The sequence below is a fragment of the Cetorhinus maximus genome, chromosome 2 (genome assembly GCF_964194155.1).
Source record: "Cetorhinus maximus chromosome 2, sCetMax3.hap1.1, whole genome shotgun sequence".
Classification (NCBI taxonomy): Eukaryota; Metazoa; Chordata; class Chondrichthyes; order Lamniformes; family Cetorhinidae; genus Cetorhinus; species Cetorhinus maximus.
This window is the reverse complement of record NC_135880.1, coordinates 46,035,216-46,051,797: the sequence shown is the minus strand read 5'-3', so window position 1 is coordinate 46,051,797 and position 16,582 is coordinate 46,035,216. Positions and strand designations below refer to the sequence as shown.

The 16,582-nt window shown below is 44.2% G+C and overlaps 1 protein-coding gene across 4 annotated transcripts in view; it reads right to left on the bottom strand.

Moving 5' to 3' along the window:
- The window catches only part of LOC144694038 (zinc finger FYVE domain-containing protein 16-like), a 96,590-nt gene that overhangs the window by 5,224 nt on the left and 74,784 nt on the right, over positions 1 to 16,582 (bottom strand). For all 4 annotated transcript variants that reach the window (XM_078564394.1, XM_078564409.1, XM_078564417.1 and 1 more), the window contains 4 exons: positions 14,402 to 14,552; positions 14,228 to 14,308; positions 4,281 to 4,443; positions 3,520 to 3,625 (listed from right to left, as the gene is read on the bottom strand). In XM_078564394.1, coding sequence (XP_078420520.1) covers positions 3,520 to 3,625; positions 4,281 to 4,443; positions 14,228 to 14,308; positions 14,402 to 14,552 — 501 coding nt within the window. The remainder of the gene's footprint in view (positions 1 to 3,519; positions 3,626 to 4,280; positions 4,444 to 14,227; positions 14,309 to 14,401; positions 14,553 to 16,582) is intronic.

The window sequence follows — 16,582 nt, the reverse complement described above, 5'->3', positions numbered from 1 at the left end:
ACAGTTCTAAAAAATGTGCAGGGACAGGGCGACTTTGGGTCCATGTGCATATCTTTGAAGGTGGCAGGACATACCAAGAGAATAGTTAACAAAACATATGGGATCTTAGATTTCATAAAGAGGCATGAGTATAAAAGCAGGGAAGTTATGCTGAACCTTTATAAAGCTCTGGTTAGGCAACAACTAGAGCACTATGTCCAGTTCTGATCATCGCACTTCAGGAAGGCTGCGAGGGCCCTTGAGAGGGCGCAAAGGAGATTTACCAGAATGGTTCCAGGGATGAGGAAGTTTAACTGCAAGGTTAGGTTGGAGAAGCTGTGGTTGTTCTCTTTGGAGAAAAGGAGGTTGAGGGGATATTTGATAAAGGTGTACAAGATTATGACAGGTTTAGATAGGGTGGATAAAGGTACAAAAAGACTAGGGGATAGATTTGAGATTTCAGGAGGATATGAAGAAAAATTTCTCATGCAGCAATTGGTATTGACTTGGAACTCGCTGCCTACAAGAGTGGCAGAAACAGAGACAATTAATGATTTCAAAAGGAAATTGGATTTTTAAAAAATATTCATTCATGGGATGTGGGTGTCGCTGCCTAGGCCAGCATTTATAGCCCATCCCTAATTGCCCTTGTTCAGAGGGCATTTAAGAGTCAACCACATTGCTGTGGGTCTGGAGTCACATGGAAACCACATCAGGTAAGGGTGGCAGATTTCCTTCCCGAAAGGACATTAGTGAACCAGGTGGGTTTTTACGACAATCAGCATTGGTACCATGGTTATCATCAGACTTTTAGTTCCACATTTTTACTGAATTCAATTCAATTTCATCATTTGCTGTTTTGGGATTCAAACCCAGGTCCCCAGAGTATTAGCCTGGGTCTCTGGAATGCTACTCCAGTGATATACCACTGCCTCTCCTGAGATGGGCACTTCAGGGAAATAAACCTGCAGGGCTACAGTGTTAAAGTGGTGGGAATGGGACTGACTGAATTGCTGCAGAGTATCATATGGACTCAATGGGCTGAATGGCCTCCTTCTGTGCTGCAAAGCCCCCATGACAAAGTTCAAAAATAGCCTTACAAAGGATAATTTGAGAGATCGTGTTGCAAGTTTTAACATTGTCCCAAAAATTTCTCTCTCTCTCTCTATATATATATATATATATATATATATATATATATATAAAAATTATATTTTTCATCTATTTATCTCAAGAGGACCAAGTCATGTACACTTAAAGCATCCATGTTTAAAATGAGAAGTTTCTTATATTGGCCAAAACGCAGTTGCTATTATTCATTTGCATTAATGTTAATTTCAATATTACCAGTCATAGAGCGTTAAGTCTTCCACTTAATTTGGGGAGGATCTAATTTGGGCAGAAGCAGCTCATTAGTTCGCATCTTAAGCTGCACTGAATACACCAAACATAATTGCTCGTTCTCTTGCCTCGGAGTCAGAATGCGGGGGTTCAAGTTCCACTTCCAGGACTCAAGCACAAAATTTAAGGGTGACATTCTAGTGAGGGAGAGCTACACTATCAGTGGTGAGTTCTTTCAGACGAGACTTAAACCGCAGCCCTTTAAGGTGGATGTAAAAGATCCCATGGCATTATTTTGAAGAAGGACAGGAAATTATCTCCAGGTTTCCTGGCCAATATTTATCCCTCCATGAACATAACCAAAGCAGATTATTTGGGTCATTACCACATTGAGACATCAGGTGCTCTTGAAAGGTGCTATGTAAATACATGTCTTTCTTTTTTAAATAATATTGTGTACGTGAAATTACCATTTGTGTTTATAAGCCCATCTAAGTGGTGTGGGGTTAATCTGTACTAAGCTCTGACTGCAGTCTAAATAAAGCTGCAGGTCAGAGTGGAGTCAGAAACAACTGGATAAAACACAGATGTAGATGTAGTAATAGTACTTAGCACTACCATATTACATCAGCCATTGCACGTAGGTGAACATACCTGCTATAAGCAAGGTTGGTGGGAGGACTGTAGCTGAATATTGAGGGACAGCTATATAAAACATGTTGTCTTGCAATATATTTTTATATATTATGTATCACATTTTATTAATGCTGAATAACCAAAGTTAGTGTTTTTTTGGTGTTTCAATCAAAAAAAATCATAGTTATACATTTGATGCCAGAACAGAGAACTTCATAACTTGTTAAATCTTGAAGGTTCTGCTATTCAGTACAAGAATGGACCAATTACAATGGATGTTTATTCATTTGTTATTCAAAATGAAGTTATATCAATCACCAATCATTGCTCACTTCACATGTTTAAAACCAGCACGCAGGCATAATGAAATGCTAGTAATAAATTCTGTATAGCTCAACTCAACATACGTTTTCTTAAGATTTGTGAAGATAAGCCGAATGGGCTTTATAACGCCCAAATAAGCCACAAAATCACATGTAAGATTATTAGGTTACTAACCAGAATACTAATTAAAATCTAACTTTTCTATACTACCAAGTCAAGCTCCTAATAAAGTGGGAACGATTAGTAAACACAGTACAGGGATACAGGGATTCGCGGAGTTTGTCAAATGTTGCTGCTTACTGCAGCCAAAAGCTGTGACTTTGAAGGCTCTGTGAGAAACTGCTTGTGTAAGAATGGAATAAAGATGTCTCTCTCTACGAGATAAGAAACCATGGAATGTAAAAGCCTTGACAGAGAGTAAGTCCTCACTTTAAATCACCCTGCTTAAAGTCATTTCACTTTAATGTCATTATGTAGTTTATTCTTTAGCGCCTTTTATCAATTTGCATCGCCATTTTTGGCTTAAGGTGTGTCTACTCTGGCCCCACCCCCCCATGCTGCACTCTGGATCACCTGCCACCTTACTCTGAAGCCAGACCCACCCCTGCAGTCACCAGAGGTTACAGTGAGAGAGTGAGGCCCAAGATCCAGGAGCAGGAGCGCAGGTCAGCTGATGATGTGCCTTAGCCTTAGGGAGGGTGGGGAGGGGGGAGAGAGAGTGGAGAAGAGAGGAGAGCCAGGGGTGGGGGGGGGAAGGTGAGACACACGCATGAAAAAGGGAGAGGGTGGGGGAGAGACAGAGACAAAGAAAGAAAGAGAGAGACAGACAGAGACAAAGAAACAAAGAATCCATGATTTACTTTAAAAGTCGCAATTTTCAGGAGCACAACCACAACTCTGGACAACTTACTGTACAGTGTTAAATACAAAGAACATTACGTAAGCATGTAAGGTTAACACAGACACATGAGCAATTCTTGGTTGGTTGGGAAAAGTATGTTCCTGCCATGATCACCATTTTGGTGAAGATGACTGGGGACAATACAATCACAACCCAGCTACATCACCACTTTTCTCAAAGAAAAGGTGAATGACCACTTGAAACACTGTCCAGAATAGTCATTAATTTGATAAATGTATTGTAGGTAGAAAGGGCTAGAAAACACACAAATACACTGTTCTATTGTGCATTCTCAGGGAGGTTTCTGTCATCTCTCTCCAAATAAAATAGCCACTGACCTCTGTACACTTTACAACAATGCCATCCGTTTCAAATACATTTTCCTGCTGGAATTTGATGCTAGGAACGTCTTCCATGGACTGTCCATCAATGGGACTTAAAACACTGGAAGTAGAATTTTAACAAAGTTATTTTAAAGTGTACAATAATCACGAAAACAATTACGTAGTTCCAACATTCATTGCACAAAGGACAAATTTAAACAAAAAAAAACAAATTTCTATCCAGTATTCAATAGGACATTGTTATCACCAAATTGTAAAATCTGATTTCAATGTAACCACACCATCAAGTGAAGTGCCGAATGGAGATCACTGTCATGTCACACACAAAGATGAAGTTACAACAGCCTAACTTCTTGCATCGCCTTGTGGACAGTTACACAGCATCATTTGTAAATTCCTCAGTATGCCATACAATGGTGCAGAGCGAACAACAAAAAAACAGCTTTGAAGCTCCATCTGGGCTTTTCCCCTTTTTTCAGTTACCCTTGCAGGTACTGATCCAATCTAAAACCAAAATCTTACTCATTCCATCCTCTCCTAGAACTGCAAATAAGGATCTTGAGGTCTGAAATTGATTTTGGTTAAACCTCTAAATTACAAGCTATTCAAAGAAAATCACAGACTATAAAATGCTTTATGAATTCCTGATGTCAAAAGTTGTTTTGACATTTTACAGGAAGACTATATTGCAAATTAGTGAAACCATAAGTAGGTTAGCACTGTTCAAAAGGTTACTACAACACTAAAAGTCATACCCTTTATTTACAGGTTCGTCACCATCCACCCACTGAATATTTACAAATTCTCTTCTGTCATCTGGATCCAATTTTCCACAAATGATTTGGAAGTCTCTCTTTTCTCTTAGAGCTCGTCTTAAACTCTCCATGGTTTCTGGGGTAATTTGTACCATAAGTCCATCTGAAATCAAAATCAATCTCATTAAAGAAATGAGGAAAAAAATAAAAGCATTTCTGGTCTATAGATCAGGAAACAGAAATCAGACTCAAGGCAGAAGGATTTTTAAAACAAATTCAATGCAGTGTAGAACTGCTCTGGGGCAATTAATGGCCAAAATACTAAAATAATCTGAATAATTTTGATTTGCTGGAAAACCAAAAATAGCATCACAATAAGCAGGTGCTTGCATTAAAATTGATTGATGTTAGCAGTTATTTGTCTCCACAGAAGAAATCAGAACTTAATTTGAAAATTTTGCATTGTACTACATTATGACTCTCAATTTGTCTAACAAACATTGAGGTGCTGGGCAAGAGAAATTGTAGCATCCTCCACAAACAAAACAGGATTTATTGGCCTTTGATTGCTCACCAACAAAGCAATAAAGTTACAGAGATAGAAAGTGATAGCCTCGATCATTAACCTTGATGGGTTTCTCCTTCCCCTTCACCATTTTGTTTAAAAAAATGCACATGCTGTAGGTATGATTACATCATATTTTGTACTAGGTGGCAATCCAGATATCAAGCTTAAAACACAGACTGGCAATCTCTGATGATTACAAAGTGTATGTCAATGAAAAATATATATAACCTAAATGGTATTTCTAAGCTTATCACAAATTTAACTAAACTACCAACTCTTGGTTTTTTGGTTTTAATATTTTATCAAAAATATTTTGATTTATAGATTCTTCCAATAAATTTTTATACAGTGTGAACTTATTTAGACCTTTATGAAGAAAAAATATAAAGTTCCTATGCCAAAATTTAAAATTTGTAGTAATTAAGTTTGTTGCAGTGAAGAGAGATGGAGAGCAAGAGAGAGCGCCCAAGAGAGAAAGAGCATGAGCATGCTCATGTGCGAGAGATTCTGTTAAAATTTGAAATATCAACTCAACGGCCAGTATCTTATAAAACAATGTGCTGGCATGTGAAAAAGCCCACGGTATCAATTACTGCATGTATGGAAAATATAAACAACACAAAGAGTTTAACTGTCATTCAAATTAGTGAGCTGATTACATTAAGTGTAGTGCTTCATTACAGTATGCAGTTTTCATTATTTTTATTCAACTAGTGAACTTCCCAACTACTTATGTAAAAGTCAAAAATCAGTATAAATTACCATCACTACAAGCAGAGAGAATCGCAGAACATGAATGCAAATCTGTGAAGGGATAAAATTTGAAAGAGATCATGAAGAATCAGGTACTTGGGGCACAGAAGGTGGTCATTAACCTCATCATAGCAGCTGGCACTTTGCTAGAACAATCTAAAACTAATTGCACAACTCTATGGCCAGAATTTTCCTGTTGGCGTGCGGGGGCGTAAAATGACGCGTGGTGACGTTGGGCGAGCATCCCGACATCACCATGCGCCATCGCGATATTTCGTTGGACAGGCGCGCATTGATCTCTGCCATTAATTAACGGGCCACTTAAGGCCCTTGAGGCGCCAATCGACGGCGAATTTTCAGCGCCAGTGGAAATTTCGGGTCGGCACATGGGCACAAAGGACAGGCGGGTAGGACACATTTGTATAAACCTCATTCACAGGTGGGATAAGAGGGCTCAGTGGGGTCACGAGTGTCTTCTCTCAAATATTGTTTTTCCACTGATACTTGCCTGTGCGATCTGCAATACTTCAAAATGCATACCAGCTGCTTGATCTGGACTCTCAACCTTCAGGTCAGCACTCTGCAGTGAGGAATCTTTTTTGGGCCTGCAGATTTCAGGAAGCCTTCCCTTAGCCTGGGAATGGGAGCTGAACTCTCCACTGGAGGCACCTTCTCTGAGGAGGACGGGCTAGAAGGAGGAGGAAGCCAGGAGTGCACAGCCTCCAGGGGAGCCACCTTTGGGAGGACAGGCTCAGGCACAAGGGGTGCAGGGCCAAGAGGTAGTCCAAGGCGGAAGGGGCCGCAGAAGACGCCACTATCCTGCTGCTGGGGTTTACAAGCAGCTACCCCAATATGTCTGAGGTGCAGTGCTGAAGAAGGCTTTGTCTCTCAAGGGAGACAGTCAACTCTATCTGTCAGATGATTGGGCCTGAGATCTCCGCTAATTGTGTGGGTGGACACCACATGCCAGTGGCTCTAAAGGTCACAGCTGCCCTCAATTTCTATGCCTCTAGCTCCTTCCAGGGGTCGGTGGGTGATCTTTGCGGTGTCTCTCAATCAGCTGTCCACACTTGTGTCAAGCAGGTTACAGACGCTCTATTCAGGCCTGCATTGACCTTCATCCACTACCATTGGGACCAGGCAAGCCAGACACAGCAAGCCAGAGGCTTCGTGGCCATTGCTGGCTTCCCCCGCGTCCAGGGTGCTATAGATGCACACATGTGGCCATCAAGGCGCCAGCAGGTGAGCCCGGTGCCTTCATCAACAGGAAGGGATTCCACTCCATGAACGTGCAGATAGTGTGTGATCACAAGATGCAGATTCTACAAGTCTGTGCAAGGTACCCAGGCAGCTCCCAAGTGCCGGGGCTCTTCAGTGCTTCAGCCTGGCTTGATGGATGGCTGCTGGGACAAGGGCTATCCCCTCAGAAGGTGGCTCATGACGCCTCTCCACCATCCAAGAACAGAAGCTGAGCAGTGGTACAATAGGAGCCATACCTCCCAAGGGCTGTGGTGGAGAAAGCCATTGGTCTTCTCAAGATGCGTTTCCGATACCTGGACCGCTCAGGGGGCACACACTCCAGTACCCCCCAGATAATTTCTCGCTGATTGTGGTTGTGTGCTGCGCTCTCCACAATCTTGAGCTGGAAAGGGGACGATGAAGACATAGTGGCGTGGCTGCACACGAATGAGTCCAGCAGCGAGTCCGAGGATGAACACGCACAGGGAAATGCTGAGGAGGGAGACACTGACCTGGGCATACTCCAGGGAGGCAGGGACACCCTTTAATTCAACGAACCTTCAGCTAATACACCACATATGGACCTCCAGGACAAGTCAGGGCTGCAGGCTAACATACTCGATACCCAAGTGCAAAATCTGCCTGGATAGGAACATTAACAAAGGGCCTTGTTAATAAAGCTGAATGTCCTACAAATCACTCATAACATTATTGGCAACCATCCACCTGCAGAAGAAAAGAGGCACCCTCAGCCATAGTGACATGTCTGAATTTAATATTACAACCAAAGGAACTTAAGAAAACAAAATGACAAAGGTGTTAAAAATCACACCAACTCACAAAGACCTCAAGCACCAGTGATAAACCCATGGTGTGCCTAAGGTGCCTTATGTTTACAGGTACTACATCTCGGTGCTGACCCCTCACTGGGAGTGGCATCTGAGACAGCCTGCTGACTCTGCTGTCCTGTCGGCCTCGATGACCTTGGTGGTCGTCCTCTGGCCTGTGGAGCCTGTGCTGGCCCCACCTGGGAGGGAGCGGCCAGTTCCACAGCTGGCATCTCCCCAGTTGTCGTAGCCTCACTGGATACAACAGTCACTGGTAGAGGGGCGGAGGAGCTGCCGCCCTCATCTGGAGCTCCCTGAGAGGAGCCCGCAGAGATGACAGGCAGCTTCTGTGCCGATGTGAGGTCACTTCGGACCTCCCTGCTCACCATGGATGGATGGGCACTGAGCTGGGAAACTTGGTGCCCAGACCATCTCCCATATTGGCACTGACCAGCTGAGGCCAATGCTGATGTGAGGGCTTGCTGGTCCGAGTGCATCCCCAGGAAGCCCTGATTGGTCTCCTGGAGGAGCCTCTCCACAAGAGTCACCACTCTCCCCATGGAGGATGCATGGCACTTGGCCATGAGGCTCATTGCTTCGGCTATAGTCCATGTAGATTCCTCCACCACAAACACCAAGCCAAGCATAGCCTCATGTATCTCCACCAGATGCTCCCGCACACCTGGCCGTATGTCCTGCGTCGCGGACAACTCCAGAGGCACATCTTCAGGCACCGACTGAGCATGTGCCCGGTCGCCTGCAGTCCTCCTACTGCTGGCGCCATGGGCACTCTCTGTCTCTGCCAGCTCCTCCAGCAACTGTGAAATACCCTCATCGCTGTGCTCCGGGACACTAGCCGATGATTTAATTCCAACCGAGGTGCTACTATCTGCGCTGTGCCTGCCTGACAGAGATGGTGTGACGCTGGTGAATCCGTGGCTTCAGGGCCATCAGATGTGAGAGGGAGCTCCTGCTGCTCCTCCTCCTCCTCCCGGCCCTGCTCCGCTGATGCAGAAAACAACAAGGACATTGGGTCAGATAATGTGGAGTCAATGTCAATGTGCTTCCCTGTCCCCGGATCATTACGCGCTCATCCTTTCATAAGCAATGGAAAAGCCATGTTGCAAACTTCAATTACTGAACATTCAGCACTGCCATGGCTGTTGGGAAAACAATGGCAACCTCACTGCTTGGCACACATATCTGCCCATGGCACCTCAGCCTCACTGACACTGGTGGACCTGGGCACATGGCACCTCTCCAAATCTAGGGCCTCCTGCGGCTGAGAATCACCAACTAGGCCAGCCCACTGCCAGTCCTCACCCGCTCGGCGGCATTATGTGCATTCTTCTCCTGAAAAGGAGAGAAGAGCGTTGGTTAGTACTACTTGTACCTGGACTCTCTTCACGGACAGCTCACCCCAACCAGAGTGGGACATTGCAGGGCTCCAGTGCCTCCTCACCCTACTGTTGCCGAACACTCACACAAAGATGTTAGGCCTGTACCAACCCCCCACCCTTGGCCAAATTCTGCTTACATCACATTAGGCATGACACAGTCTAACCTTCCATAGCAAGGAGGTGCAAGCTCACGGAGCGTAGAGGACAGCAGATCGGCCGGTGCCATGCCACCTTGAAGCTCCCCTCCCAGCGTGTCATCACCCTGAGTTTGACATGACGCGGGCAGCAATCAGGTCTGCGTCCACTCCCAGTGCCCACCCGACAGGCAGAAAATTCTGCCCTATCCTTTTATAGCATTTTTTTTCTAAAAGGTTACTGTAGTGTTATGGGTTTAAGGAATAGATATGCTAATAAGTGATGTAGACTACGATGCACCTGTGACATCAGTGGTCATGTACAACAGACTGTACAGCAGACAGACAACTTTTAGAGATGTGTCTACACTGTAACCCATCTTGTACATATTGTAAATAAACTAATTTTAAGTAAATACCCGAGTCCGGCTACAGTTCCTCTTTGCAAGGTACTATGCCTGGCATGTTCCTCAAACACAGTAGCAGTGGTGGCACCAATCTAAGCAACAGTTGGTGCTAATGAATAACCACAGTCCGCGACAACAACGATCCCCAGACGGACCGACATCTCACAAGGGTGCCTCAACAACAGCCTCACTGAAGGTGGGTAGCGATGGTGACACTGCACAAGCACTCTCTGCCCCTATTTTCCTTAAAGAGCCTTAACGGAAACTGAATGAAGGTGTGCCGCCATTGAGAAAGAGGCACTGGCTATTACCAGCAGTTCTCAGAATACCTGATGGGTTTGCCCTTCCACATAGAAGCAGACCACAAGTGCCTCACTAACCTCCTGAACTGCATGGATATTGTTTAAGTGCCCCTATGTATTCAATGATTCCGCCTTTGCTTGATGCATTATCAATACATGGCCATTTATGTTCCAGGGAAGTCACAAAGCACGACTGATGTTCTCTCCAGAGCTATGGTAGACCAAGCTATCCTTAGATTTCACATTTGTTTCAGAAGTGGAAACATTCCCCTTGACTGTAATGAGCCTACTGCCTACCTCTGCCACAAAGCTCCAGGATGTCCGATTTGCCCGAAAAGAGGCGGCCAAATGCACTCAAGTACGTGAGTTCTACCTTCAGGGGTGGTCTAAATAAGCCCTGCAGGCCGCTTCATCTGTAAATACCACGAGCAACACAGCCACATAGTGGATGACCTTTTAGTTTATGACCACTTCTTGGTAACTCCTCAGTGCATGTGAGGAGACATCCACCACAGACTCCATGGAGGCCACCTAGGCATTGTTAAGTGCAGAGCACGAGAACTGCAATCTGTGTGGTGGCTGGGCATCACAAAGGCAGTTCAAGATTTTGTCCTATCCTGCTACATCTGCTGTATTAATAGTCTGATACCCACCAAACTCACGGTGCCATTGACTTTTCCACACTGGCCGTGGCAGAAGTTAGGCATGACTTCTTTGATTATCAAGGCAAGATGTACCTTGTGGCCATAGATTATTACTCTAGATAGCTAGAAATAGTCAGACTTCACGCAACTACAGCGAAGCCTATAATCTGGGTGCCACAGACCATCTATTATACCCTTGGCTTCATGGATGAAATAATTTCAGATAACAGTCCCCAATTTGCAAATGATCGCTTTCAGAAGCTCACTGCCAACAATGGCATCATCCATATTACTAGCTCCTCTCTTCATCCTCAAGTCAACGGGGAGGTTGAACGAGCGGTCAAGACCAGCAAAGATCTGATGTCCAAGAATCCAGACAGGCATTCAGCCCTGTTGCATTTTGGAGCCATGCCCATGGCTAATTGATTCTCACCAGCTGAATTACTCAAGGGCCGACATCTAAAAATGCATGCTCTTCTAGTGCCTCCAAACCTTCAACCTAATGTCACCTCTGCTGACCACGAGAGGGTGAGAGAGAGGGAGTCATGAAAAACAATGACAGTGATATAATTCCTAACATAGGGCCAAAACCCTACCCCCTTAACATACAAACATAGCAGGAGTAAGCCATTCAGCCCATTGAGCCTGCTCTGCAAACTCCAGACCAGAGAGTTTGGACCGGTGACAGCAGGCAGAAGGTCTCATCCTTACCAGAATCGAGCACCCACGCTCATATTTGGTCTAGCCACTGCCTGGTACCTTTCAGTGAAACACGAACCCTCACTGATTACTTCAATATGTGGGATGAAGACCCTAAGAATGCTTTGAGTGCCTTGAGAGGCACTAACCCACCCCAGAACCCATTCCCAGAACACTCTTCCCATGGGGCAGTCACAACACAGGCTGAAAGAATGGTAAAGGCTCCACAGAGACTTAACCTCTAGCCGGGGGACTCTTAGTGGAAGGGAGGGGCGGTTAGGGGGAGGGAAAGGGAGGTGCCAGAACCAAAGTAATGTAAATAGTTTAAAAACAAATTTGATGTAACTAGTTGGACACAGTTAACATTGTTATGAAAAAGTACACAGCATGTGTGGCGTGGTGGTGGGGGGGCGGGGGTGTGCAGTGTGGTGTAAAGGGTTAATAGAATAGAAATGCCAATGAGTGATGTAGACTATGATGCAACTGAGAGATCAGCAGTCTTGTGCAAAAGACTTGGTACAGCAGACTCAGAGGAGATGTGCTGACTAGTAACCCACCTTGTACATATTGTAAATAAATTAGCTTTAAGTAAATACTCGAGTCTGGCAACAGTCGTTCTTCGCAAGATACCAGGCCTGGAATGTTCCTCAAACATGGTAGCAGTGGTAGTGACATCAATCTAAGCAACAGTTAATGCCATACAATGAACTCCCACAGTCCACAACGAAACAATCCCTGGGCAGACCGACATCTCGCAAGTACGCCTCAGCAACAGCATCACTAAAGAAGGGTAGCAATGGTGGCACTGTGCCAGCAGTAACTGCCCCTACCCCACTCGTTTCCAAGTGCCGAAGGCCCGCATAGAGCTGGTCGCTGGAAGACATGGCGCGATAATTTTTTGAAATACCGAGTGGCCTCGGGTCTCCTTACCAAAACACAGCAACACCAAGTCAGTTTGTTCCTTTGCTTTGTTGGGCCAACCGCCGACCAAATCATTAGCATCCAGAGGCTTGACAAAACATCTTCAGATTTTGAAGGCATTGAAAGCCTTCGACTGGTTTTTCACTGCTGCAGGGCAGTTACAACCACAACTCCAACAAATTAAAGGAAGTCGTCGAATCATTTCTTACTACTCATAGAAACTAGGAGCAGGAGTAGGCCATTCAGCCCTTTGAGCCTGCTCCGCCATTTATTATGATCATGGCTGATCATCCAACTCAATAGCCTGGTCCTGCTTTCTCCCCATATCCTTTGATCCCTTTCGCCCCAAGAGCTATGTCTAACTCCTTCTTGAAAACATACAATGTTTTGGCCTCAACTACTTTCTGTGGGAGCGAATTCCACAGGTTCACCACTCTCTGGGTGAAGAAATTTCTCCTCATCTCAGTCCTAAATGGTCTACCCAGTATCCTCAGACTGTGACCCCTAGTTCTGGACTCCTCCACCATTGGGAACATCCTTCCTGCATCTACCCTGTCTAGTCCTGTTAAAATTTTATAGGTTTCTATGAGATCCCCCCTCATTCTTCTGAACTCCAGAGAATATAATCCTAACCAACTCAATCTCTCCTCATATGTCAGTCCCGCCATCCCAGGAACCAGTCTGGTAAACCTTCGCTGCCTCCCTCTAACTCCCTCTATAGCAAGAACATCCTTCCTCAGATAAGGAGGCCAAAACTGCACTCAATATTCCAAGTGTGGTCTCACCAAGGCCCTGTTTTAGTGCAGCAAGACATTCCTGCTCCTGTACTCAAATCCTCTCGCTATGAAGGCCAACATACCATTTTGCCTTCTTTACCGCCTGCTGCACCTGCATGCTTACCTTCAGCGACTGGTGTACAAGGACACCCAGGTCTCGTTGCACATCCCCCTCTCTCAATTTATAGCCATTCAGATAATAATCTGCCTTCCTGTTTTTACCACCAAAGTGGATAACCTCACATTTATCCACATTATACTGCATCTGCCATGCATTTGCCCACTCACTCAGCTTGTCCAAATCACACTGAAGCATCTCTGCATCCTGCTCACAGCTCACCCTCCCACCCAGCTTTGTGTCATCTGCAAATTTGGAGATATTACATTTAGTTCCCTCATCTAAGTCATTAATATATATTGTGAATAGCTGGGGTCCCAGCACCGATCCCTGCGGTACCCCACTAGTCACTGCCTGCCATTCGAAAAAAGACCCGTTTATTCCTACTCTTTGTTTCCTGTCTGCCAACCAGTTTTCTATCCATCTCAATACACTACCCCCAATCCCATGCGCTTTAATTTTGCACGCTAATCTCTTATGTGGGACTTTGTCGAAAGCCTTCTGAAAGTCCAAATAAACCACATCCACGGGCACCCCCCTCATCAACTCTTCTAGTTACATCCTCGAAAAATTCCAGTAGATTTATCAAGCATGATTTCCCTTTTGTAAATCCACGCTGAATCTGTCCTATTCTGCCACTGTTTTGCAAGTGCTCAGCTATTACATCTTTTATAATGGACTCTAGAATTTTCCCCACTACCAACGTCAGGATGACTGGTCTATAATTCCTCGTTTTCTCTCTACCTCCCTTTTTAAATAGTGGGGTTACATTAGCTACCCTCCAATCTGTAGGAACTGTTCCAGAGTCTATAGAATCACCGTATCCACTAGCTGGTCCTTGCTGACAGGAGCTCACGACAGACGATCGCGTTAGTCAGGCCATCCCAACCATGCGAATTCAGCCCACCACCCCACAACACATCAAGGTCCACTCATCTTGCAGGGCCAAACATGGTAGCCCCGTCCACGCTGAAGCCAGCCAAACTGGTGGGGCAATGCGTCATAGGTAATTACTGAGCCATTCAAATTGTAATTGGACATAAAGAATTAAGCGCATGAAAGCCATAATGTGCAAAAGCCTGAATAATATCTCAAATGGATTTTCCTCACAATTTGAACTACAGACACTAGCTTTGTATCTAAATATTTGCTTTCTCACCTTCAACTATACTGGATTTAGCGATAAATCCCGAGGTGGTTTTCAGAGCTCCATTAAACACCACAAAAGAGGCTCCTGTAACTACAGCACATTGGAAAACATAAATTAGTTAATATTGAGCTTTGTAGGGTTTCCCAATTTCTACTAAAACAGGAACGCAAAAATGCAAATTACCTTTCCTGGATTTCCCAGCAATAGTGTTTGCTTGTGTTTGATAATTTGTATCGTCATTCTGTAAGCAGACCAGGTGCGAGTCAGCATCCAAACTAAAACATGTCCCCATGGTAATCACATGTTCATTAGAAGAGGTGACTACTTTCATGATCTGAGAAATAGGAACAGGTAATCTTTGAATAGCAAATATTCTTGGTAGGCATAAATCATCACCAGTTCTAACACAATACAGAATGGATGTGAAGCTAAGATACCCAATTGCACAAGGGCTTATAGAAAAAGGAAATTCAAGAAAATAAAACAAGAAACTAACAGAAATAAGGTTATGAAAATACTGCTAGCCATGTCAATGTGAAGAGGTTAAGGAATTAGTGGGGTTTTCATGTGCCTTACAGGATTTGTACATATGAAGATTGCATATGAAACAATAGATTTGTATTTATTTGGTAACTTTAAACATAAGAGGAAGAGCGAAACAAAGACCAAACTTTTGTGGTAGTCAGGGAGAAGTATCCAAATGCTTTGTGGAAAGATGGAATTTTAGATAGTTTAAAGGTAAGTGTGTACATCCCCGGGTGGGGAATAGAAGGGAAGCAGTAATAGTTGAGTGGTTAGCCAACACATGTGAAGTTTTGGACACCAGATTGGGTGGATTGGAGGTATAGGGGATGCACAGGGGGCCAGAGTTAGAGGACCATACAGGGCGCAAAGCTGGAGGAGGTTGGACAGGAACTTGCAGTTTGGTTGGTTAATAGGGAACTGGGGTTGGTCAGCAAGGTAGTCAGAATGGGACCTTGCACAGAACAAATTCAGATGGCAGAATTTTAAGAATTATTATATACAGAAGAAAAGTTTGGCTGCCAGCCAGGAAAATTTTGAAGATTTTTAGTTGAAAATTGATCCAGTTTTATTGAGTTGAAGTAGGGGCAAGAATGGTTAGATTCAGGGGAGTGATGACTCCAGCGGAATGTGATTTGCGATGGAGAAAAGCAATTTCTTACCCTTCAGGATGATGTTATTGTAGTAAGAGAACTTAGCTGTGTAATGCTGGAACTATATTTGGTGGTGGATGGCTTTGGATGCATCATTCATCTGGTGCACTCATGTGCGGCTAGTGCCTTGTCAAATTTAGCCAGATGTTTGGAGTTCAGAAATTGCTTTCGAAGCTGCTGGGGCGAAGGGGGATTTAGAAACACATGGCAAAAATTTATTTTCCAAAGGGCATAGACTGTGGATAGTGGGATTCGAAACCTACAAGGTATGGGATGAATGGTAATGAGACAAAGAAATGGTCAGAGACAGACGTAGTGAGGTCATACGTAATGGAGAGATTAAGAAAATGGTTGTGGGTGTGAGATTTTATCAAGTTACTGTAGAATTAGGAATGGTACGCAAAAACCTACGTGGAGGGATGGAAAGGGAGAGATGTTCAAATGCAGAAAAGCAGCCAGCAAAAGAAAGAGACTGCGATGGGATACCTGGTGACAAGCATCACATCACTGCCATTAGAGTTTGCTGGGGCTGAGACAGTTTCGGGAGAAGAAGCAAGTGGGGTTACTGCTCAAAGTGCAAAGTGATCAATACCACAACTGGAGCAGAGGGCACGCATGGTGGAACAGAGGGGTATCACAGAATTATTCTGGAAGCAAGGACTTAATCCTGGGATGGTGATAGGAGGCCAGGAGGGACATGTTGTGTAAAGGGGATTGAGTGGATAGCTGCCAAAATAAGTAAGTGAATGGATAAAGCAGAAATAAACAAAAGTTCCATGAACAGGTAGCAGAGGCATAGATAGGGATATTCTTTGAGTTGGAGCTTATTAAGCAGAGGTACAGTCTGATGGTCGTGAGTCTAGGCCTACCTTGAGCATGAAATCAGGTTGGTATTTTGATCATAGATCAGTGCCTACTTGGTAATCAGATAAGAGAGGTTGAAAGTTGATGTGGCAGATGCCATCTGTGGGAACTGGACTATAATTAATGTTGTCAGCCTAGCTGGTGGAAGTTAGCTTTAAATAAGTATTGTGATTTTAAAATAGTTATGCAGAAATAGAAAACATCATCTGAAAAAAGTGCATTGCAGTTCATAGCATCCAGGATAGGTTTCAAACAGAGCAAAACTCAAATTGTATTTTATAAGTTCAAAATTTAAAAAAATTCAGACAACAGTAAATGGCAAGTA